This window comes from Mirounga leonina, unplaced genomic scaffold, assembly GCF_011800145.1.
Source record: "Mirounga leonina isolate KUSES-001 unplaced genomic scaffold, KU_Mleo_1.0 Mir_174, whole genome shotgun sequence".
Classification (NCBI taxonomy): Eukaryota; Metazoa; Chordata; class Mammalia; order Carnivora; family Phocidae; genus Mirounga; species Mirounga leonina.
This window is the reverse complement of record NW_023270451.1, coordinates 40,508,256-40,532,429: the sequence shown is the minus strand read 5'-3', so window position 1 is coordinate 40,532,429 and position 24,174 is coordinate 40,508,256. Positions and strand designations below refer to the sequence as shown.

The 24,174-nt window shown below is 39.7% G+C and overlaps 1 protein-coding gene across 2 annotated transcripts in view; it reads left to right on the top strand.

Moving 5' to 3' along the window:
* The window catches only part of GSDME (gasdermin E), a 73,555-nt gene extending 52,918 nt beyond the window's left edge, over nt 1–20,637 (top strand). Inside the window, exons 9-10 of one of the 2 annotated variants that reach the window (XM_035020760.1) lie at nt 16,678–16,751; nt 19,721–20,637. In XM_035020760.1, coding sequence (XP_034876651.1) covers nt 16,678–16,751; nt 19,721–19,951 — 305 coding nt within the window. In that variant the 3' untranslated portion in view covers nt 19,952–20,637. Of the gene's footprint in view, nt 1–16,654; nt 16,752–19,720 lie in introns of both variants that reach the window. The other variant, XM_035020761.1, reaches the window with a different exon arrangement.
* Nucleotides 20,638–24,174: the final 3,537 nt, after the last annotated feature.

Genomic DNA, 24,174 nt, shown 5'->3' with positions numbered 1-24,174 from the left:
TGCTGCGTGGCAGTGGCTTTCATTGGGCAACTGTTCTCTCCCCTAGTGTTTCGGTACTTCCGGTCCTCTTTATAAACTCATTGGCCACTTTGTGGCCATTTGGGCACGGAGACTGTGGAGAGCATCCTGATGCACTAGGATGCTGGGCCCAGGCAACACACCCTCTACCCTGATCCTGAGATGGCCCTCGTAGGGGCATGGCCATGAAGTTATCACTACCTACCAGTGGACCCCGCCCTGCCACTCCTCTACCACTGCCATCCATAATTCACCATGCCAGAGAGGCTGCGGTATCAGAAGGTAGCCACTCTGTGTAGGCTCTCAGCTCCTTCAAGGAAAGGCAAGACCTGGCCCATCAGCCCAGGATCCTTTTCCCCACAACTTCCCTTCCTGGTGATGTTATTAGAAGTGTTGAGTTCAGGATGCATTCATGGTTCCTCCCGAGCACCACAGAGAAACAGAAGCCAAGCAGATCTTCAGTTTTTTAAAAATTAATCATAGAGGATCCCTCTCTTAGCTCTACATGCTGATGAATATATGCTCTTGTTCTAAGTCATGGATAAAAGTTTTGGCTGGGACAGGACATAAGATAGAGGCCTGTGGAACACCACTAGAGAACCTTTCCCCCCTGATGTTAACATCAGTGTACTAGAGTTTTTAAATACAGTCATTCTGTCAGGGGCTAACCCACTGGCCAGAATTTTCCAGCATGTGAAGGGCCTTTTCTTCACATACCATATTACTTATTGAAATATTTCTATCAGTAGGCTAGTTCAGAAGTGATATGAAATATGCAGTATATGTCTGACATCATGAATGCCTCACAGTCCCCTGCTCCTTGAAACCTGGACAGAGGTTCAAATTCTCTGCAACCTTGCACATAGGGAGCCGTTGGGAGTTGACCCATAACATGAGATTTGCTGTTTCTGAACTGGAAGCTTGGGGGTAGTGGAATCTTTAAGTGCAGCTGAAAATATCTAGTCAATTTCTGAACCAACAATGCCCTCTTGCATCTCTCTGAATTGATATCTCATTTACATGTTGGTCACTGCAGAGGTCAGATCAGCTCTTTCATTGTAAAGCACTTCCAATAGTGTTCCTGCTAATCCTCTGCCCTTCTTTTTTTTCCAATATATATATATATTTTAAAGATTTTATTTATTTGAGAGAGAGAGAGAGCACATGAGAGGGGGGAGGGTCAGAGGGAGAAGCAGGCTCCCTGCTGAGCCGGGAGCCCGATGTGGGACTCGATCCTGGGACTCCAGGATCATGACCTGAGCCGAAGGCAGTCGCTTAACCAACTGAGCCACCCAGGCGCCCAATCCTCCGCCCTTCTGAGTTGACCTTTCCCTCTTATAAAAACAGTCTTCTCTCTTTAGAACCTGGGGAAAATGCTGGAACAGAAAATGGCCTCTCCTTGAGTCCTGTCTGCAGCTTTCTAAATAGTAACACCAGTTACCAGCTTTATAGTGCCTAACTTTTAAAAAGAGATAAAATTTACATCATATTAGTTTTAGGTGTACCACAATTCCATATTTGTATACATTGTAAAATGATCACAGTATGTCTAGTTAATACATAGTTATAAATTTTTCTTTCTTACAAATTTTTTTCTTATGAGAATTTTTAACATTTATTTTTAGCAACTTTCAAATATACAATACAGTATTATTAACGATAGACATCATGCTGTACATTACATGCTCATGATTCACTTTTTTAATAGCTGGAAGTTTGTACTTTTAACCACATTCATTCATTTCCATCTTTCCCAACCCCCCCACTTGCCTCCTCCTTCTGGAAACCCTCAATCTGTTCTCTGTATCTATGAGCTTTTTTTTTTTTATTTTGTTATGTTAATCACCATACATTACATCATTAGTTTTTGATGTAGTGTTCCATGATTGTTTGTGTATAACACCCAGTGCTCCATGCAGAACGTGCCCTCCTTAATACCCATCACCAGGCTAGCCCATCCCCCACCCCCTCCCCTCTAGAATTCTGTTTGTTTCTCAGAGTCCTCTATAAGCTTTTTGTTTATTTAAAGATTCTACATATAAGTGACATCATATGGTATTTGTCATTCCCTGACCTTTTTCACTTAGCATGTCCTCAGAGTCTGTCCATATGTCACAAATGACAAGATTTCCTTCTTTCCTTCCTTTTTCATGGCTGAATAATATTCCACTGTATACACACACCACATTTTCTTTATCCATTCATCCACCAGTGCTTCCAAATCTTATTTTAAGTAATGCTGCAATGAATGTGGGGGTGCATATATATATTTTCTGAGGTTGGTGTTTTTATTTTCTTCAGATACTTACCCAGAAGTGGAATTGCTAAATCATATGGCAGTTCTAGTTTTAAATTCCATACTGTTCCATAGTGGCTGTACCAATTTACATTCCTACCAATAGTGCACAAGGATTCCCTTTTCCCCATATCCTCACCAACACTTGCTATTTGTCTTTTTGAAAAATAGCCATTTAACAAGTGTGAGGTAATATCTCATTGTGATTCTGATTTGCATTTCTCTGATGATTAGTAACATTAAGCACCTTTTCATGTACCTATTGGCTATCTGTAGGTCTTTGGAAAAATGTCTATTCAGATCCCTTGCTCATATTGATTAGATGGTTGGGGGATTTTTGTTTGTTTTGCTATTGAGTTATAGGAGTCCTTTTATATTTTGGATATTAACACCTTATCAGAATTATCTTTGTAAATATTTTTTCCCATTCAATAGGTTGCCTTTTAATTTTGTTGGTTTCCTTTGCTGTGCAGTTCTTTGGTTTGATGTAGTCCTACTTAATTTTGGTTTTGTTGCCTTTGATTTTGGTGATTTTTTGTGTGGATTTGACACCAAATGCAGTCTCAAGTTGCTTATTACCTTTGTTGTTTTCTTCTAGGAGTTTTGTGGTTTCGGGGCTTATGTTCAAATCTGAGTTAATTTTTGTGTATGGTGTAAAACAGTGATCCAGTTTCATTCTTTTGATATGGCTATTCAATTTTCCCAGCGCTACTTACTAAAGAGACTGTCTTCTCCCCATTGTATATTTCTGGCTCTGTGTCATAAATTGGGTTTATTCTGGGCTCTCTATTCTGTTCCATTGATCTATAGTCTTTTTTTTTTTAAGATTTTTATTTATTTGTTTAACACAGAGCACAAGTAGGCAGAGCAGCAGACAGAGGGAGAGGGAGAAGCAGGCTCTCCGCCAAGCAGGGAGCCCGATGCGGGGCTCGATCCCAGGACCCTGGGATCATGACCTGAGCTGAAGGCAGCTGTTTAATGACTGAGCCACCCAGGTGCCCCTCTATAGTCTGTTTTTATGCAATACTGTACTGTTTTGATCAGTATAGCTTTGTAATATAGTTTGAAATAAGACAATGTGATGCCTCCAGCTTTGTTCTTCTTTCTCAAGATTGCCTTGGCTATTTGGGGTCTTTGTGGTTCCATACAAATTTTACAATTGTTTGTTCTATTTCTGTGAAAAATACCATTGGAATTTTGATACAGATTGTATCCAATCTGTACGTTGCTTTGGGTAGTATCGACATTTTAACAATATTAATTCTTCCAATTCATGAACACAGACTATTTTTCCATTTATTTTTGTCTTCTTCAATTTCTTTCATCAGCGTCCTAGTTTTCAGTGTAGAGGTCTTTCATCTCCTTGGTTAAATTTATTCCTAGGTATTTTATTCTTTTTGATGTAATTATAAATGGGATTTTCTTAATTTCTCTTCTGATTATTCATTAGTATATAGAAACACAACAGAGTTTTGTGTATTGATTTTGTATCCTGTAACTTGTTTAAATTTATTTGTTCTAATAGTTTTTTGGTAGTGTTTATTTCTTATATATAGTATCATGTCATCTATAAATAGTGACGGTTTTACTTCTTTCTTTCCAATTTGGATGTGTTTTATTTCCTTTTCTAGCCTAATTGCTCTGGCTAGGATTCTAATATTATATTGAATAAAAGTGGTGAGAGTGGGCATCCTTGTCTTGTTTCTGATCTTAGAGGAAAAGCTTTCTGCTTTTTACCATTAATGATGTTAGCTATGGGCTTGTCATATATAGCCTTTTTATGTTGAAGTACATGGTCTCTATACTTTATTGACCTTTTTTTAAATATCATAAATGGATGTTGAATTTTGTCAAATGCTTTTTCTGCATCTATTGCGATGATCATATGATTCTTATCCTTCACTTTGTTACTGTGGTGTATGATGTTGCTTGCTTTATGGAAGTTCAGCCATCCTTGCATTCCTGGAATAAATCCCATTTGATCATGGTGTATGAGCCTTTTAATGTACTGTTCAAGTCAGCTTGTGAATATTTTGTTGAGGACTTTTGCATCTATGTTTATCAGGGATATTGGTCTGTAGTTTTCTTGTGGCCTCCTTGTCTGGTTTTGTTATCATGGTAATACTGGCCTTGAAAAAGGAGATTCCAAGGGTTTGAGAAGGATCAGTATTAATTTTTCTTTAAATTGTATTTTTATTTAAGGAAGCTTTATGCCCAGCGTGAGGCCTGAACTCATGACCCTGAGATCAAGAGTCATGTGCTCCACCAACTGGGCCAGCCGGGTGCCCCAGTATTAGTTTTTCTTTTTCTTCTTCTTTTCTCTTCTCTTTTCCTTCCTTCTTCTTTCTTTTTCTCTCTTCTTTCTTTCTTCTTTTCTTCTCTTTTCTCCTTCCCTCCCTCCCTTCCTTCCTCTGGTGGGCAGCAAAGCAAGATTTATTGAGCAATAGCAAAGTGATAGTAAAATCTCCCAAGGAGGGAGAGGACCCGAAGGGGTTGCCCTAATTTTTCTTTAAATCTTTTATAGATTTTTTTAAAAAAACATTTTATTTATTTATTCATGAGAGATAGAGAGGCAGAAGCAGAGGGAGAAGCAGGCTCTCCGTGGAGCAGGGAGCCTGATGCGGGACTCAATCCCAGGACCCTGGGATCATGACCTGAGCTGAAGGCAGATGCTTAACTGACTGAGCCACCCAGGCGTCCCAAATCTTTTATAGATTTCATCCATGAAGCCATCTGGTCCTGGACTTTTGTTTGTTAGGAGGTTTTTGGTTACTGATTTAGTCTGCTTTCTCCTAATCAGTCTGTTGAGTTTTTCTATTTCTTCCTGATTTTGTCTTGGTAGGCTGTATGTAGGAATTCATCCATTTCTTCTAGCATGTCCAATTTGTTGGCGTATAGTTGTTCATAGTAATTTCTCAAGATCCTTTGTATTTCTGTGTTATCAGTTGTAATTTCTCTTTTATTTCTGATTGTATTTACTTGAGTCTTCTATTTCTTGGTGAGTGTAGCTAAAGGTTTATCAAAGAACCAGCTCTTGATTGTATTGGTCTTTTTATTCTGTTTATTTCCATTATGATCTTCTGTTATTTCCTTCTACTAAATTAGGGCTAAGTTTATTCTTCCCTTCCTAGTTCCTTCAGGTATAAAGTTATGATGTGTATTTGAGATTTTTCTTGTTTCTTAGGGGAAATTATTGCCATGAACTTCCCTCTTGAACTGCCTTTACTGCATCTATTAAGTTTCAATATGTTTTATTTCCATTTCCATTTGTCTCAAGGTACCTTTTGAATTCTCCTTTGATTTCTAATTTCATCCATTGATCACTGAGTAGCATTTTTGATATCTACATATTTGTGACTTTTCCAGTTTCTTCTGTTAATTGATTTTAGTTTTATACCACTGAAATCATATTAAGCATCTTTCCCAATCACAGTCTTCTTAAATTTATTAAGACTTGTTTTGTGGCATAATATGTGATCTATCCTAGGGAGTATTCTGTATATATCTGTTAAGTCTATCTTAATGTGTTGTTTAAGGCTGAGGTTTCCCTACTGATAATCTGTCTGGATGATCTATCCCTGATAAGTGGGGTATGAAGTTCCCTACTATTACTATATTGTGTGTATTTCTCTCTTTAGGTCTGTTAATATTTGCTTTATGTATTTAGGTGTTCCTATGCTGGGTGCATAAATGTGTTATATTTTCTTGTTGTACTGACCCATTTATCATCATATAATGCACTTTTTTGTCCTATTACAGTCTTTGTTTTGAAGTCTATTTTAAGTTTAGCTATGCCCCCTTTCTTTTGGTTTCCATTTAGATGGAATATCTTTTACCAACTTCCAGCCTGTATCTTGACATCTTATGTCTCTTGTAGGCAGCATATAGATGGGTCCTTTGAATTTTTTTTTTCCATTCAGCCACTCTGTCTTTTGACTGGAGAATTTAGTCCATTTATATTTAAACTAGTTAATAATAGGTATGTACTTATTGCTATTAAAAAATTAATTTGTGACTGTTTTGTAGTTTTTTGTTCCCTTTCTTGCTCTCTTCCTTTGATGATTTTCTGTAGTTGTATGCTTAGATTCTGTTCTCTGTGTATCTACTATAGGTTGTTGCTTTGCAGTTACCATGATGCTTACATATAACAACTTATTTTTAAAAGTCAATTTTATTTATTTGAGAGAGAGAGCACGAGCAGAGGGAAGGGCAAAGGGAGAGGGAGAATCAGATTCCCCACTGAACAGGGAGCACAAGGTGGGGCTCGATCCCAGGACCCAGGGATCATGACCTGAGTCAAAGGCGGACGCTTAACCAACTGAGCCACCCAGGCATCCTTATAATAGTCTATTTTAAGTTGGTAACAACTAAAGTTTGAATGCATTCTAAAGCCCCACAGTTTTACTACCTCCTCCACCACATTTTAAGGTTTTGATGTCAGTTTATACCTTTATGTCTTGTGTATGCCTTAACTAATCATTGTATAGTATTTTTACTACTATTTAGAATTAAACATTTTTTTCTTTTATTAACTTTTAAATTTTAATTCCAGTATAGTTAACATACAATGTTATATTAGTTTCAGGTGCACAATATAGTGATTCAACAATTCTGTATATTACTCAGTGCTCATCATAAGTGTATTATTTAATACCCATCATCTATTTCACCTATCCCTCCCCCCTCACCTCCCCTCTGGTAACCATCAGTTTGTTCTCTATAGTTGAGAGTCTGTTTCTTGGTTTCACTCTTTTTTTTTTTGGCTCATTTATTTTGTTTCTTAAATTCCACATGAGTGAAATCGCATGGTATTTGTTTTTGATGGACTTATTTCACTTAATATTATACACTTTAGCAACATCCATGTACTTGTCCATGGCAAGATTTCATTCCTTTTTATGGCTAATATTCCATTGTGTGTGTGTGTATATGTGTATGTGTATATGTGTATGTGTATACATCTTCTGCACCCAATTCATCTATCCATGGACACTTGGGCTGCTTCCATAATTTGGCTAATGTAAATAATGCTCCTGTAAATATAGATGTGCATGTATCCCTCTGAATTAGTGCTTTTGTATTCTTTGGGTAAATACCCAGTAGTGCAATTCCTGGATTGTAGGGTAGTTCTATTTCTAATTTTTTGAGAAACCTCCATACATTTTCCCTACAGTGGCTGTACCAGTTTGCATTCCCAACAACAGTGCAGGAAAGTTCCTTTTTCTCCACATCCTTGCCAACACCTGTTGTTTCTTGTGTTGTTGATTTTAGCTATTTTGACAGGTGTGAGGTGATATCTCATTGTAGTTTTGGTTTGCATCTCCCTGATGATGTGTGATGATGAGCATCTTTTCATGTGTCTGTTGGCATCTGTATTTCTTCTTTGGAGGAATGTCTGTTCATGTCTTCTGCTCATTTTTTAAATTGGATTATTTGTTTTTTTTGATGTTGATATATAGAAGTTCTGTATAAATTTTGGATACTAACCTTTATTAGAGATATCAGTGCAAATATCTTCTCCCATTCCATAGGTTGCCTTTTAGTTTTGTTGTTTCCCTCACCACGCAGCTTTTTATTTTGATGTAGCCCAACAGTTCATTTTTGCTTTTGTTTTCTTGCCTCAGAAGACATACCTAGAAAAAAGTTGCTGTGTTCTTTTCTAGGAATTTCATGGTTTCCTGTCTTACATTTAGATCTTTAATCCATTTTGAGTTTATTTTTGTGTAAGAAGGTGGTCCAGTTTCATTCTTTTGCATGTTGCTGTCCAGTTTTCCTAACACCATTTGTTGAAGAGATTGTCTTTCCTGGATATTCTTTCCTGCTTTGTTGAAGATTAATTGACCATATAATTGTGGGCTTATTTCTGGGTCTTCTCTTTTGGTCCGATCTATATGTCTGGTTTTTTTTTGCCAGGATCATCCTGTTTTGATTACTACAGCTTTGTAATATAACTTAATATCCAGAATTGTGATGCCTCCAGCTTTGCTTTTGTTTTTCAAGACTGCCTTGTCTATTTGGAGTCTTTTGTGGTTCCATACAAATTTTAGGATTGTTTGTTCTAGTTTTGTAAAAAGTGCTGTTGGAATTTTGATAGAGATTGTATTAAATATGTAGAATTGCTTTGGATTGTATAGATATACTAACATTTGTTTTTCCAATGCATGAGCACAGAATCTTTCCATTTCTTTATGTTGTCCTCAATTTTTTCGTCAATGTTTTATAGTTTTCAGAGTACAATTTTTTACCTTTTTGTTTAGGTTTATTTCTAGGTACCTTATTATTTTTGGTGCAACAGTAAATGGGATTTTCTTTAAAAAAATATTTGAGAGAGCATGAGAGCAAGAGAGCTTGAGAGAATGGGGGTGGGGGAGAGGCAGAGGGAGCAGGGAGCCCAATGTGGGACTCGATCCCAGGACCCTGGGATCATGACTTGAGCTGAAGGCAGATGCTTAACTGACAGCCACACAGGTGCCCCAATGGGATTGTTTTCTTAATTTCTCCTTCTGCTGCTTCATTATTGCAACAGATTTCTGTAGATTGATTTTGTATCCTGCCACTTAACTGAATTTGTTTATCCGTTCTAGCAGTTTTTTTGATGGGACTCTTTTGGGTTTTCTATATATAGTATGTCATCTGCAAAGAGTGAAAGTTTGCCTTCTTCCTTGCCAATTTGAATGCCTTTTATTTTTTTTGTTGTTTGAATCCTGTGGCTAGGACTTCCAGTACTATGTTGAATAAGAGTGCTGAGAGTGGACATCATTGTCTTGTTCCTGACTTTAGGGGAAAGGCTCTCAGTTTGTCCCCACTGAGGATGATGTTAGCTCTGGGTTTTTCACAAATGGCCTTTGTTATGTTGCGGTATGTTCCCTTTATACCAACTTTGTTGAGGGTTTTTGTCATGAATGGATGTTATACTTTGTCAAATGCTTTTTTCAGTGTCTATTGAAATGATCATATGGTTCTTATCCTTTCTCTTATTGATGTTATGTGTCATGTTGATTGATTTACAAATAAATCCAGGAATAAATTCTTGGTCATGGTGAATGATTTTTTTGATGTACTGTTGGGTTCTGTTTGCTAGTATTTTGTTGAGGATATTTGCATTTATGTTCATCAGAGATCTTGGCCTGTAGTTCTTGTTTTTTTGTGGTGTCTTTAATTTTGGTATCAGGGTAATGCTGGTCTCATAGAATGAATTTGGAAGTTCTCCTTACTTTCCTATTTTTTGGAATAGTTTGAGAAGAATACATATTATTCTTTAAATGTTTGGCAGAATTGGCTTGTGAAACTATCTGGTCTTAGAGTTTTGTTGGGAGTTTTTAAATTATTGATTCAATTTCATTGCTGGTAATTGGTCTGTTCAAATTTTCTATTTCTTCCTGCTTCAGTTTTGGTCGGCTATATGTTTCTAGAAATTTATCCATTTCTTCTAGGTTGTTCAGTTTGTTGGCATATAGTTTTTCATAATATTCTCGTATAGTTATATTTCTGTGGTGTTTGGTATTTCTAATCTCTCATTTGTGATTTTATTTATTTGGGTCCTTTCTCTTTTTTCTTCATAAGTCTGGCTGGTGATTTATCAATATCACTGATTTTTTCCCCCCAAAGAACCAGCTCCTGGTTTCATTGAGCTGTTCTACTTTTAGTTTTCTATATCATTTATTTCTGCTCTAATCTTTATTATTTCCTTCCTTCTGCTGGCTTTAGGTTTTGTCCTTTTTCTAGCTCCTTTAGGTGTAAGATTAGGTTGTTTGACATTTTTCTTCTTGAGGTAGGCCTGTTTTCCTACATACTTCCCTCTTATGACTGACCACTTTTGCTGCATCAAAGGTTTTAGGGACCATTGTATTTTCAGTTTCATTTGCTTCCATGTACTTCTTAATTTCTTCTTTCATTTCCTGGTTGACCCATTGACTGTTTAGTAGAATGTTATTTAACCTCCTTGTATTTGTGGTCTTCCCAGATTTTTTTCTTGTTGTTGACTTCTAGTTTCATAATGTTGTAGTCAGAAAAGATGTATGGTGTGATTCTGATCTTTTTAAATTTGTTGAGGCTTTCTCTGTGGCCTAATACATGATCTGTTCTGGAGAATGTTCAGTGTGCACTTGAATAGAATATACATTCTTTAGGATGGAGTGTTCTGAATATTTATCCATGTGGTCCATTGTGTCAAAGCCATTGTTTTCTTGTTGATTTTCTGTTTGGATGATCTGTCCATTGATGTAAGTGGGGTGTTAAAGTCCCCTACTATTACTGTATTATTATAGATTATTTCCCTTATGTTTGTTGTTAACCGTTTTATGTATTTGGGTGTCCCCACGTTGGATGCATAAATATTTACAACTGTTATATCTTCTTGTTGGATTGTTTCTTTTATTATTACATAGTGCTCTTGTCTTACTATAGTTTTTGTTTTAAAGTCTTTTGTCCAACATAAGTACCGCTACTCTGGCTTTCTTTTGACATCCATTTACATGATAAATGTTTCTCTATCCCCTCAGTTTCAATTGGCTGGTGTTTTTATGTCTAAAATGACTCTCTTGGGGCGCCTGGGTGGCTCAGTTCGCTGGGCGACTGCCTTCGGCTCAGGTCATGATCCTGGAGTCCCGGAATTGAATCCCACATCAGGCTCCCTGCTCGGCAGGGAGTCTGCTTCTCCCTCTGACCCTCCCCCCTCTCATGTGCTCTCTCTCTCTCATTCTCTCTCTCAAATAAATAAAATCTTAAAAAAAAAAGACTCTTGTAGGCAGCATATAGAATGGGTCTTGTTTTTTAAATCTATTCTGCCGCTTTGTCTTTTGATTGGAACATTTAGTCCTTTTTTCATTTGAAGATTTTTTTTTTTGAGAGAGATGAGGCAGAGGGAGAGAGAGAGGATCTTGAGCAGGCTCCATGTCTAGCATGGAGCCTGACTTGGGGCTCAGTCTCAGGACCCTGAGGTCATGACCTGAGCCAAAATCAAGAATTGGATGCTTAACTGACTGAGCCACCCAGGTGCACCCCTCATTCCAAAGTATTGATAGACATGTATTTATTGCCTTTTTTTTTTTTAACTTGCTCTGTGGTTTCTGAACATTTTCTCTGATTCTTTCTTGTCTTTCTCCCCTTCATGGTTTGCTGGTTTTCATTAATGATATTTGGATTTTTAAAAATTCTTTCATTAGTGGTTTTTGATTTGTGGTATAACATCTTCTGCATATAGCAGTCTGTTTTAAATTGATGGTTGTTTATGTTTGAACCCATTTTTTATTCCTCCTATCCCCACGTTTTAGGTATATGGTGTCATATTTTACATCCTTTATTTTGTGAGTTCCTTGACTGATTTTTCACAGAAATGTTTGATTTTAGTGCTTTTGTGTTTTCTACCTTCAAGCTATAATTTTTGGTCTTTCCTTTCCACTCCGAGTTTCCTTTAATATTTCTTGCAGGGTTGTTTTAGTCGTTGTGAGCTCCTTTACTTTTTGTTTTGGTAAGTCCATCTCCTTCTATTATGAATAATAGCCTTGCTAGATAGAGTATTCTTGGCTGCCATTTTTCCCATTCAGTACTTTGAATAGATCATGGTACTCCTTTCTGGGTTGGAAAGTTTGTGCTGAAAAATCCACTGACAGCTTTATGGGGTTTTCTTTGTATGTAACTGCCTTCCTTGTCATTTTTAATATATTTTCATTATCACTGTATTTTTCTGTTTTAATTACAATATGTCTTTGTGTGAATCTGCTTTTGTTGGGGTTTCTCTGCCTTCTGGATATGTTTCCTTCCCCAGTTTAGGAAGTTTCCAGCTATTTCTTCAAATAAACTCTCTGCCCGCTTTTCTCTCTTTCTTCTGACTCCTATAATATGAATATTATATTTGATGGAGTCAGAGTTCCCTATGTCTGTTCTTGTTTTGCAGGATTCTTTTTTTCCCCTGTTTTGTTCAGCTTGATTCCTTTCCATTACTCTTCTAGGTCATTAATTCCCATGCTTCTAGCCTGCTGTTCATTCCATCAAGTGTGTTTCTCACTTTGTTTATTGAGCTCTTTATCTCTGCTTTGTTACTCCTTATCTCTGTGTTAAGGGTCTCACTGACATCCTCCACTCTCTTCTCAAGTCCAGTGAGTATTCTTTTTTTTTTAAAGATTATTTATTTATTTGAGAGAGAGAGAATGAGAGAGAGCACATGAGAGGGGGGAGGGTCAGAGGGAGAAGCAGACTCCCTGCCGAGCAGGGAGCCTGATGCGGGACTCGATCCAGGGACTCCAGGATCATGACCTGAACCGAAGTCAGTCGCTTAACCAACTGAGCCACCCAGGCACCCTCCAGTGAGTATTCTTATGATCGTTGCTTTAAATTCTTTATTAGGCATGTTACTATATCTGTTTCACTTAGATCTCTGGCCCTGGCCTTGTCTTGTTCTTTCATTCTGGACAAATTCCTCTATCTTCTCATTTTGTCGAAGTCTCTCTGCCTGTTTCTCTGTGTTAGGAAAGTTAGCTATGTCTCCTGTTCCTGAGGGTAATGGCTTTATGAAGAAGAGGTCCTACATGTAGTGCCCTGCAGTGTAGTGTCCTAGCACTTCTGGGAGTGTCTCCAATGAGTCCTGGCCTCTTTATGCTTCAGACTAGTCATTTGCCGAGGCTCTCCTTGCCTGTTGTGGGTAGTGTTTGGTCTCTGGTCTGTATGTGGCACATTTTACCTAGGTGTGCCCTGGTCTGCATGTAATGAGAACTCTCACTGCTGCCACTGGAACTGAGGCCTCAAAACCTGCAAATCAGGAGATGCTGTGTTGGCAGGAGTTTGGGGGAGGGGACCTACTATCCTGGGACTGAGGCAAGCATGAATGGAAAGGCAGTTCTTCCAGAGCACAGGGCTTGGTGTAAATGAGTTTAGAGTGAGTGTTCACGTTGTGCTGGTTCCCACAGATGGTTCTGCTTTTATGCTGATGGGTTGGGGAGGGAAATGGCACCTGCCAGTTCCTATGGTCCTGGAGGGGTCTCTCTGGGACACACTACAAGATGAGCAGATAACCTCCCCACTGTGGGCTCTAGAGGCTCTTCACATTCCTGTTTCCATGTTTGTGGCTGCTCTTGGAGAGAAGGCAGGCAATGTCCTGCAAGCTCTCCCAGAGCCAAGCATGGTGACCTTTTAATTTAAAACTCCAGGCTTTAAGCACCACTGATTGCAAGAAGTCACAAAATATGAGCCCTCCTGCTTTCCAAGCCAATTGCTATGGGGATTTGTTTTCCTTGTATGCTCCCCTGTATGCTAGTCTATCTTTTGCCCTTCTCTGTGACCACGGCTCCCTCCCCACTGCTGTTGCCACAATCCATTTCTCTCCCAAGCCACATCTCTGTCCTTCCTATCTTGATTGCTGTGGTCTTTTCTCTACCTTTACTTGTGAAGTTTGTTCTACCAGTCTTTAGATAGATTTCTGGGGTTATTAGGATGATAGGATAGTTATCTAGTTGTATTTGTGGAATGAGGCAAACCTAAGATCCTCTTATTCGGCTGCCATCTTCCCCTCCTTCTATAAGTAGGCCTCTATCACAGAAAGACTGTGGGTAGTAGTCAGCCAAGAACTGGCTCTCCATTTGTTACAGTCCCATAGGGCCCAGGCTCTCAAAAGGCAGCCATAAAAACTAGAACATCAGACTTGTGTGACAGCTCCCTTCCAGGAGATATGGGTGCCTTGGAGTGTGGCAGAGGAAGGATGCAAAGATGGTAAGCACTGGCCCCCATCCTCACAGTGTACTCCAGTAGGCCCCTTGCTCTTTTGAGAGGTCTGCCTTCAGAGTGCTGCTTTAAGTTAACAAGCCTCTTTCACAGAAAGTCTGGACCCCTTTCAAAGGGCTGACTTTGTGCAGGTAAGTCCATGGGCAACGCCTTTAAGAACCATTTCTCAGTTTGCTATAGCCTTGTGGGTCTCATGAACATGAGCCCCACTGGCTTTCAAAGCTAGGTATCTGGGGAGCTGGTCCCTCCAGTGCCTGTCTTAAAAATGTGGGGTTTAAACTCTTTGCTCCTCAGAGAAGCTTTTGAGTTCCCTTCCAACTGTGGGGTTTTTTCCTACTTGCTTAGATGTCAATTTTTTGTTTGCTGGCTGTGTAGTTTTTTTTTTTTTCCCCAAGGGAATTGTTCCATATTTGGCTGGAGGTAAGTTCAGGGATCTTCCTACATCACCACTTTGAACAAGCCTCTTCATGCTTAACTTGTTTAAAGCACTTTAATCCCAGCATCTTTCCTGTCTCTTGAACACTTCCTCAAACACTTAGTGACCATAAGCATGAACTCCCCAGGTGTAATTTGTAAAACAAACAGTCAGAATATGGAAGAGATTTCAACTTGAGAAATACTGAAGAAGCTTCTGTGTTTTAGGCATTGCTAGGTGCTGAGGTAGGAGAAAATAATCATCTGCACCCACAGGAAATTATTTCATCCTTGTGTCCCTAGCGCCATACTCAAAATAGTGAATCTGCGTAACATGGAACTAAAGTATTTCCAAGAATAAGGGTGGTGGGGGGCGGGTGGATGATGATGGTTACATGGGACTCAGGAGCCACCTGAAAACTGAAGGAATGGAGGCATGAACAGGGCAGATGAGGTGTGACAGTGGTTCAGCTAGGACTTCATGTCCCAGGTGACTTTGTCATTGCCCTTCCAGGTCCTGTGATCCTTCCACCAGGGGGCCTGTACTTACCAGCTTTATCTTCCTGATTTGGGATAAGGGCCTCCATGATAATTTGTTGGCTGTTGATCTTCTCTGTCGGCAAATGCACACACAACATTTAAATGCAATTTTAGGGTGTTTTCAAGCAGGATCATTCCCTAGAGCTGCCCCATCCTCCTAGCAGCCTTCCTCCCTTAGGAATAGGGTATGTTTCATTGTACTTTGCTGGGTCACAGCCTCAGTGACTGCTGTTTATAAATAATGCAGGAGATGGACAGAGTTCTTAAGTGGTTCCTGGGCCAGGTGATGCAGCAGGTGACTCTCTTCCCTCTTTTGCCTTTTCAGTTCAAAGGTTATATCCTGAGGGATTGGGTTCTTTTAGAAACTTACCCTGGTTGGGATTTAAAATCTATTTTCAATAACACTGACTTGGATTTCCTTTCCCTGGGACTTGGCAGGGCCCTTCTGGTACAGCCCTCCACCAACTTCTTCTGTCACTGGTGCCCCTTGTGTTGAGCTACTGGTGGGCTGGAGGGTTCTGCAGTGCCACCCCTTTGTCCAGCCACATTGCATTTTTCTCCCCAAAATGACTAATGACCTGAGTGGAACCCTTCATACTTTACCCTGTTCTCGGACATCTGCAAAAACAAAACTATGGTTGGTCAAATGAGGAAACATGTCCTAGAGGTATACCCAAAGTCACACCCCAAATACGTAGCAGAGCTCAAATACAGTTCTTGTTACCAAATTCTAGGTTCTACTTTTTTTTGGTCGGGAAATTTATATTTACGATTTAGCTGGCTAGATTCAGTTTAGATGATCCCAATTTTGTTGGCAACATCCAAAGCTTCATAGTCAGGAGCCAGTTGAACATATGCCACCTTCTATTAGGCCTGATCAGGGCGTTGACCTTGGCTATGTCCGTGTCATAGAGCTTCACAGTCTGGTGCTTGCTGGCCTTGATGTCCACAGTGAACACAAGTGTGTTGTCTTCATGGCTGACTTGGTAGTCGGGGAACTTAAATGATGGCATGGTGGTCCAGCTAGTTTCTCCTGGGGTGCACTCTTTTGAGGCTATTTGGGCTGTCTTCAGACACACAGTGTCTCGGGCTGTCAAAAAGTAGTTGACATGTGGGGGCACCTAGGTGGCTCAGTTGAGCCTTCAGATTGGGTAATGATCTTGGGATCGAGCCCTGTGTCAGGCTCCCTGCTCAGCAAGGAGTCTGCTTCTCTCTCCCTCTCAAATGAATAAATTAAATAAATCTTAAAAAAAAAAGTAGGTGACATGGGTTTTTTGTGGGTGTGACTGTGGATGCATTTCAGCATTGCTTTCTTGGCCTTCAAAGCCTTTGCTTTGACTTTGGGAGGGGCAGGGGCTTCCTTCTTTGCCATCTTCAGGAAAAGGTAGGTTCTACTTTTCAATATGATTTGCTTTTCCTTGAGTCTGTACAGTTCTTCTTGATTGGCAAATTGAATGTTAAGGACTATCCTCTAGTGAACACAGAGCTGGTTACCTTATTCCAACATCTGTTTTCTAAAAGGCCTTTGTTGCCTGTCTAGCACCATTCATTCATTTATTCAGTAATTACTGAGCATGTCCTCTGCCTGGCTGCTGGGAGAGCACTAATGTATAAATTAGATACAATTCAGGGGCTGGCCGGTTCCCATGGATTTTTTTTTTTGTTTTTTAGACACTAATTTTTGTCTCCTGCAGAAATGCCAGATAATGCAGCAGCGCTGCTGGGTGCTTGCTGTAAACTCCAGATTATTCCTACGCTGTGTCACTTGGTAAGGAACGTCTCAGTGGGGATCTGGGAATGGGCACCTAATAATTGATAAAACACCTTTAGACTTTTTCATCTACAATAGCTCTTCAAAATAGTTTAAACAGGTATTATTACTAACCCCACTTTTTTTTACACACCATCCACATCCTACCACACATTCTATCCTACAGGAAGACTGAGGCTGAGAGGAAAAGCATTTGTACAGAGAACTTGCTTACAGGGCTAGGACCCAACCTTGTCATTAGCTTCCAAATCTCAAGCTTTCCCCACTGTTTGTTTGGAGAGAATTTTGGCCAAAGTTTGGTTGTAACATCGCAGGGAAGGAGCCTGACACCCTGTTATTTGCAATGGCAGTGCTAGGGCTAGACCAGTTTGATTCAGCTCTGCATCTAATTCACCAGGGAGGTATTTGAGAGGACTGCTTTGTCTCAGATCATTAGCTTTGTGCCCTAAGGAAATTTCATGGCAAGAGCAAGAGTTAGGTAATGATGAGCTTAGCCCTAGAGAGTTAAGATTAAGCTTTTCCTTTTTAAATTACAAACTGGGTCATTAATAGAAGGAGCCATCAATAGGCTGTCCAGAAACCACTCCAATGGGGCAGGTGTTGCTCAGCCCGGGGCAGAGTAGCTGAACACACCTGGTTGGATTATTTTAAGGTCTGGTTAGTTACTAAGAGTACAGACCAAGATGCTATGTAGGCTCAAAAGACCAAAGCTCAGAGCTTTGCTCCCAGATCTAGGAAGCAGGTCTTGAGATTAAGTGGCCAGGATCCTGAAATTTGTTACCCATCCGCTCTGGGAGCTCGAACACCATGCTTAGGGCCTTGGGTACTTCTGTGCATAGCAAAGACATCTGAACAAGGCATTGTTCCAAGGAGGAGTTTAGAACCCATTCACAACTGAAAGTAGATTCTACCCACCCAGAAGAATGCTGAGTTCTTGTACTTTGATCAGTAAAACTGAACTACTTGAAAACATGACAGCATGTATGTTCTGTCTGGTGGTGTAGTTGGGTTATGGAGATAATAAATACCATTACCTAATTGTGTGCAGTGATGAGCACGGCAGTAGCTCTGCTTTCATAGCCCAGCTCTCTGTTGCAGTAACTGAGTGCTTAGTATCTCCCAGGTTACCCTTAGTAAAGATTTACAAAATCATCAAAATACTGCAAGACCACATTAGCTAATTCCCTCTCCCAACAAACTCACACTTACTTGTCATCTTCCCTGCAGTAAGCGTTAGATTTGATCTTTGTGTTGCTTCCAAGTTCTGTTTTGTTGGTCTGAGCATAGCCAGGAGGACACATCTGGAGTTCCAGGATGGCTGGTATTCTACACGGGCACAAAACTACCCACCCACAGAGTCATTTGTCTGCTTTTGGGGGGCTGCTTACGTAAAGAAAAAAATTTTCCTTTAAACAATTTCCTGGGTATCTTCACACAATCTGCCCTAGATATTGCAACAATCCTTAAGACAGTGAGGCTCCTGCCTCCTGAAGGAATTTGGGTGTTGAGTTACTTACAGGGATTTACTTAGAACAGGGTACAGAAATGTACCAGCATTCCTATCTTCTCTTGTCTGCTGGCCAGAGTAACTTTGAGGGGCTTTTAGAAGAATAGAATCAGACAGAATCATCAGTAGACCGTCACTTTTGCCCCACCACCCTTTGGGTGGCTGTAATCTTTCATACCTAGAAGTGCCTCTGGGCACGTGGGGCTGGCAGCTGTTCAGGGAAGGAAACTGGATGCTGCTCAGACCCCAGACACAGAGCCCGCTGAGGGCAGCATGTGCCAGTGCAGCTCACTCTTAAATTACTGGAATATGGTGCTTCTGCTCTGCTCAAAGAGTAGGCCTAATCTACTTTCTAAGGCAAAACTGATAGTTTATGGTCTTAGCCAAAGGTTGCTCTTAAGCCTGTGGTAACACTGTGTGAGTGGCAGTTGGTGAATCTACACGGTGTACATTTGTTAAGGCTTATTTTGATAATAGACACACAAGTACTTTTATAGTCAAATGACTGCTGCCCTTTGGACATTGGAGCAAGCTTTTAGTAAGATTTCTGGAAACCTTTTGGATTCTCTTCTGATTCAGTTAACATTCACACATACTTTAGAGGTTTATTTCATTTTTTTTTTTTTTAAATTTTACTCTACATTAATCTGATCTGGTTTTGAATGCCTGGTAAAAATCAAATCAACTAATCTTTGTAATTACTGAAGATTTAAAAAAAATATTAGAGCAGCATCTGAAATGACCTCTCTGAAGAGCTAACATTCATTCAACACATTGACGGCCCATGTTCTATGACAGACTGGGGCCCTGGTCTCCTAAAAAGCGTAGGTTTTAGAAAACAGACTAAACAGTGACTATCAAGAGGATAATTTCAGAAAGACAGTAGAGTAATAATGGCTGGGATATGGGGGTAGAGGGGGGAGTAGGAAAGGCCCTTCCGATGAGGCATTTCAGTGGACAATGAGAGATGAGAAGAAAAGGTTTACATGGAGCTCTGGAAGAAGAGTGTCCCAGGTAGGAATAGCAAGGGCAAAGGTTCTTGAGGCAGGAAGTATAACTGAACTGTGGTACCTATCCCTTTGAGGATATCAAGCAACTATTTAAGAAATTCTACTATCATTAAAATAAAAAGAAAAATCAAACCGTACATACTGTGTGTATGGGAAAGTTACATTCTGAACTTTCTCATCTCCTGAAGTTAAGGGATCTAGTAGAAGGTAGAATTCAGAGTGGAGATTCAGTCAGAACTCCAGGCAAATTGGAAAAATCAGGCGTAAGGTCCTGGCCTGGGAGAAACAAATCTTGTTACATCTTAAGGGTTTTTCTGCACCACTTGGGGAATTTAAAAAACAGTAACAATTTAATTTTTCCCCATAATCATCTAGAAGTACATTACTATTCACCTATGTGGTTTTTCTGTAACATTTTTAAATGAATTTGCTTAAATGTGCCATTTCAGCTCCGTGCTCTCTCTGATGATGGAGTATCTGATCTTGAAAATCCAGACTTGGCTCCTCTGAAGGATATGGAAAAGTTTATGATTGTGCAGCGTTTGTTTGCCTTAGCCAACATGAACCTGGAGAGACTGCAGTCATCTGTGAAAGCTGTCACCCAGAAGGACCCCAGCATTTTCCCACTAATTCTTTATATAAGCCTGAACGGACTCTGTGCTTTAGGCAGAGCACATTAATAACATCATATGTGAATTACAAGTACATGTTATCAGCCAAGGCTGGGTATTTTTCAGCACTGTTAAGATACTACTGAGTTTAGTCACCAGGTACTCTGTAAACAGTTTTTCATAAAAGGCCTGTGCTAATGACCCAGTGTCTAAGTTAGATTTTAGCATCTGAAGAGCTAGAGGAGGGTTGAGAATTCTAAGCTAGTGTACAGACTTTTTTCTGCAGAAAAAAATTGGTCCGCCTATCTTTTTCTGCTATACAAAAACAGATGAGTTTGGTTTAATCCAAAAATTCATTTTAAATTGTAAATGCCATAGGAAGACAATTTATAGAAGAGTCTGTTTTAGATGTGCTGATTGACAAATGAACTGTAAATGCCATTATAGTACATATATTCTGCTAAACAAAATTATACTAAAATAATTAGTAGGTGACCCTTCCTTAGGGGTCTAGCTGTAGACATTTTTTTTGTTATGCTTTGATGAGCGTACCAATTCTATGTCAAGAACAATGCTGATTTCCCATGCATTCTCGATTTTTAATTTATAAAATACTACATACTGTATCAAAGGAAACTCTGAACTGTGTATATTTTGCATTTAATTCTGTTTGAAATTCTTCTATAAATAACTTGGACTATCTCTCTAGTGCCTCTGATTCCTTTGCCACTAACCACTGGGGAGCTGAAACCACTTTTCCTTAGCAAAAAGTAGCTAAGACTTCCTCCTAGAATTTGTCTTACTTTAGGAGCAGGGAGGATAAGAAGTAGCAGCTGTTGAAAGAGAAACGTGTTACTCAGCTTTTTTTTTAACCTCAACATCATCTATTCCTTTTTCTGCTCTTCAGATTTTAAGGAATCTTAACACGGAAGAAATGAAGCAAAATAACCCTTTCATCACCTCAGTTGAGACTAAATCTTACGCAAATACTTCCAATACATGAAAAACAGGAGAGCTGTGCACTGTGTGGTGACATAAGGAGCACCTTATAACAAACTGGAAGGGAATCTGCCAAGGTGAAAACAGTGCTCCAACAGTGGCACTGTACATGCCTTTTTGTCTGACTTTCTGAAGTAAGTTTTATACAGATTTTGTAAGGAGAATCTATCTGTGTAAACACATACACATGTATCACAATGCAGTGGGAAGCTCCTTGGAGTCCACAAGAAACTGGACAGTGGTTCCTTTGGGGAGAGGATTTAGAAGTTGGGATAAGAGGTTGGGGGTGGGGGGGTTACCCTTCTATTCCCGTTGTAATTTTATACGTATTAACCTCTAAATGAAAAACCACCAAGCCAAGCCAAGCCAAGCCAAGCCAAGCCAAGCCAAGCCAAGCCAAAAAACCCCAAAAGCAACAAAAACTAAAGATCAGCTTCAGGCAGAAAGAAAAGACACCATCCCAGCACATGCCAAAAGTTTGGGTTACATCAAACAGGCAACTAAGGCATCTGGCCCTTTCCACAATTATCAGCCAGTCACCCTGTTGGACTGTGTTTTAAAAATCTGCAATTAAAAAGGATGTAGCCTTATGCTGCTACAGGTGATCCCAGCCCCTCAGTTATTGCCACTCCTTAGCAGACCCCACTGTGATATGGTGGGCAAAGTAGTGCTGGGCATGTTTGAGTGGGCGTCCAAAAGGCTCTTCTAAGTAACTGGTATCCTCTTCACTATATACGATTATTAATTGCAAATGTACATTTACATTTGTAAACAAGTTCTGGTAGACCAGATACCTAGAAAACAGAAAACAGAATATTTCCCAGAACAACAGAAGTGGAAAGCCACCTTCACTCAGATGTTTCCATGACTACTTGTCTTTCACAAGTGGTACAGGAAGAAACATTTCTATCAGCTAGTGTGCTGTGGCCCTATCAGGGTTCCTCAGGTGTCCATGGAACCTGTGAACATGTTACCTTATATGCCAAAAAGGGACTTTACATGTGTTCTTCAGGTGACAGACCTTGAGATGGAGATTATCCTGGATTATCTGGTAGGGCCCTTAGAAGGCACAAGAGTCAGCGAGAGACTTGGCCAAAGAAAATGCAGGAAAGATGAGGCATAGGAAGGATTCAGTGTTGTTGCTGGCTCTGAGATGGAGGTCAGTTCAAGAACAAGAGTGCAGTCCATGTGACAGCCAGTAAGGAAGCAGGGACCTCAGTTCTACACCAGCATGGAACTGTAATCTGCCAACAGCCTGCAGGAGCCTGGAAGCAGATTCTCTCTCCAGCGGTGAGAGCCAGGGCAGGCCCCGGGAAATGTCTCAATTTCACTTAGGTGAGACCTGTATTGGATTTCCAACCTACAGAACTGAGTTTGTGTTTAAAGCTGTGAAGTTTGTGGTAATTTTTTACTGCAGTGAGAGAAAACGGACAGTGTAAGAAGAAAGTGAACAATCTAAAACCAAATTCTTTGGGAGACATGAGAAGTACACTAGATTAGCAATTTCTGAAATACGAGGCATGAAATCCCAGAAACTTAGCTTGAGAACGAGTTGCAAAGTACCTGTTGTGGACACCGGCTTCCCGCACTCACCCAGTCATGCCTCCACCTCTTGGCCAGCCTGGTGGGTCCACCTCCCTTTTCCATTGCAGGCCTCAGGGCTGAGCTGTGTCCCAGCAGGTGCTGTCTTTCCCACCTGAGATTTTCCTGCTTGGCTAGCTCGTCCTAGCATCTCATGTCATCTAAGCACAGAGGCCTTTTCTTGATCCTATATTTTAATCTTCCCTGTCTCTGCCATTTTTTCCTTGAGTACGTCACCTTTGAAAGCCACCAAATGGCTTGGGCTGGGATAGAGGAAACAATAGTTAGGGTTTCCTTGTTAAAGAAGAGAAGCAGGTGAAAAATTTATATATTTATTTTGGTGGGAAAAACTAAATGTTATTACAGGCTTTCTGTAGAGATTATTAGCATTTAAAAGAAATTACCAAAGCAAATCTGATATCCTCTGTATTTGATCATCTCTAAACCTTAGTTCTACCTATAAATGAAACACTACATTTTTGCAGTATTTTTATATGTACAAAAATATTTTACTTGGAATATACAATCTCACATGTTCAACATTTCAATAATGTTTGTTTTGGACAGCATATGGAAATATGTGAAAAGAAAAATTTATAGGGACAGTTTCTGAAAAATCAATACTTAATTGTACTGCAGGAAAATTTTATTTATACAAAGGCAGCAGTAATGTTTCTTTTATACAGGAACTAGTAATACAATTACTTGGAAGGCAGTAGCAATTAAATTTTATTTTTAAACTTTTTCATCAGAGACTTAAGCAGCTTGTTCAGCTTTTATTTTTAGATTGCTGACAAGCAGTTTGCCCTCCATTAAAAAAAAAGTTCTACAATTATTTCAAAGACTAGAGGTTAAAAAGAGCATGCATTTGTGTTCAACATAAAGATACACCAAACTGAAATGGAAAAAAAAAAAAAAATCCCCAAAGCAAGGTTTTCACATCAAATACTCACCATGGGCTCTAAAGTAACTCAACATGCAGAAAACTACACTTGTTGCCAAACCCTAGTTTGGCATTCTTCTCCAGCAAAACCCTAGATCCCACTTCCTTAAAAATCAATGTTAGCAAAGAAACAGGAGTCCGTTCTTTTTAAAAGAGGACACATAGCCAAAAGGAATATTTATCTTATACTTAAATTACAGTTGGAGATGAGCTATTCCTCAAATCTGGTTCGACCTGAAAAGGTGAAGGTATTCCTCATTTGGACCATATTCACCAGAACAAGCTCTAGGTCTTCAAGGCAATTGCTATACTATTGCCTGCCTCTCTTATTTCGGAATACGATGAAGACCACATATTTTAAGTGCTGATGACTTCTGCTTTAACAGTGGTAATTTATAGCTGAGGAGTTTTGAATGCTCTGCTTTTTTCCACTTCCTCTAAGCTCCCTGGCCACCTTGACCAATATGAAGAAAGACTAATGTCAGGTATGGCCTGTCGTATTTGTGTGTTTCTACCCTCTGCTGTTGCTGAAGTGCAACAAAGACCTCTAGTTCCAACTGTTAAAATAAGACCTTTTGGCTTCTGCTTTGTGGAAGCAACAGTACCTATTCAGTGGGACTCAAGAACGTTTACAAGCACTGAGTCATTTACTCTCCTATGTACGAAGCAGCATTTATGTTCATTGTAGATGTGTTCATTCAGTTTGTGCTGGGAATTAGGAAAAACTGGTAGGGAAGAAAAGGGAAGGAATGGTCACTTCTGGCTGACT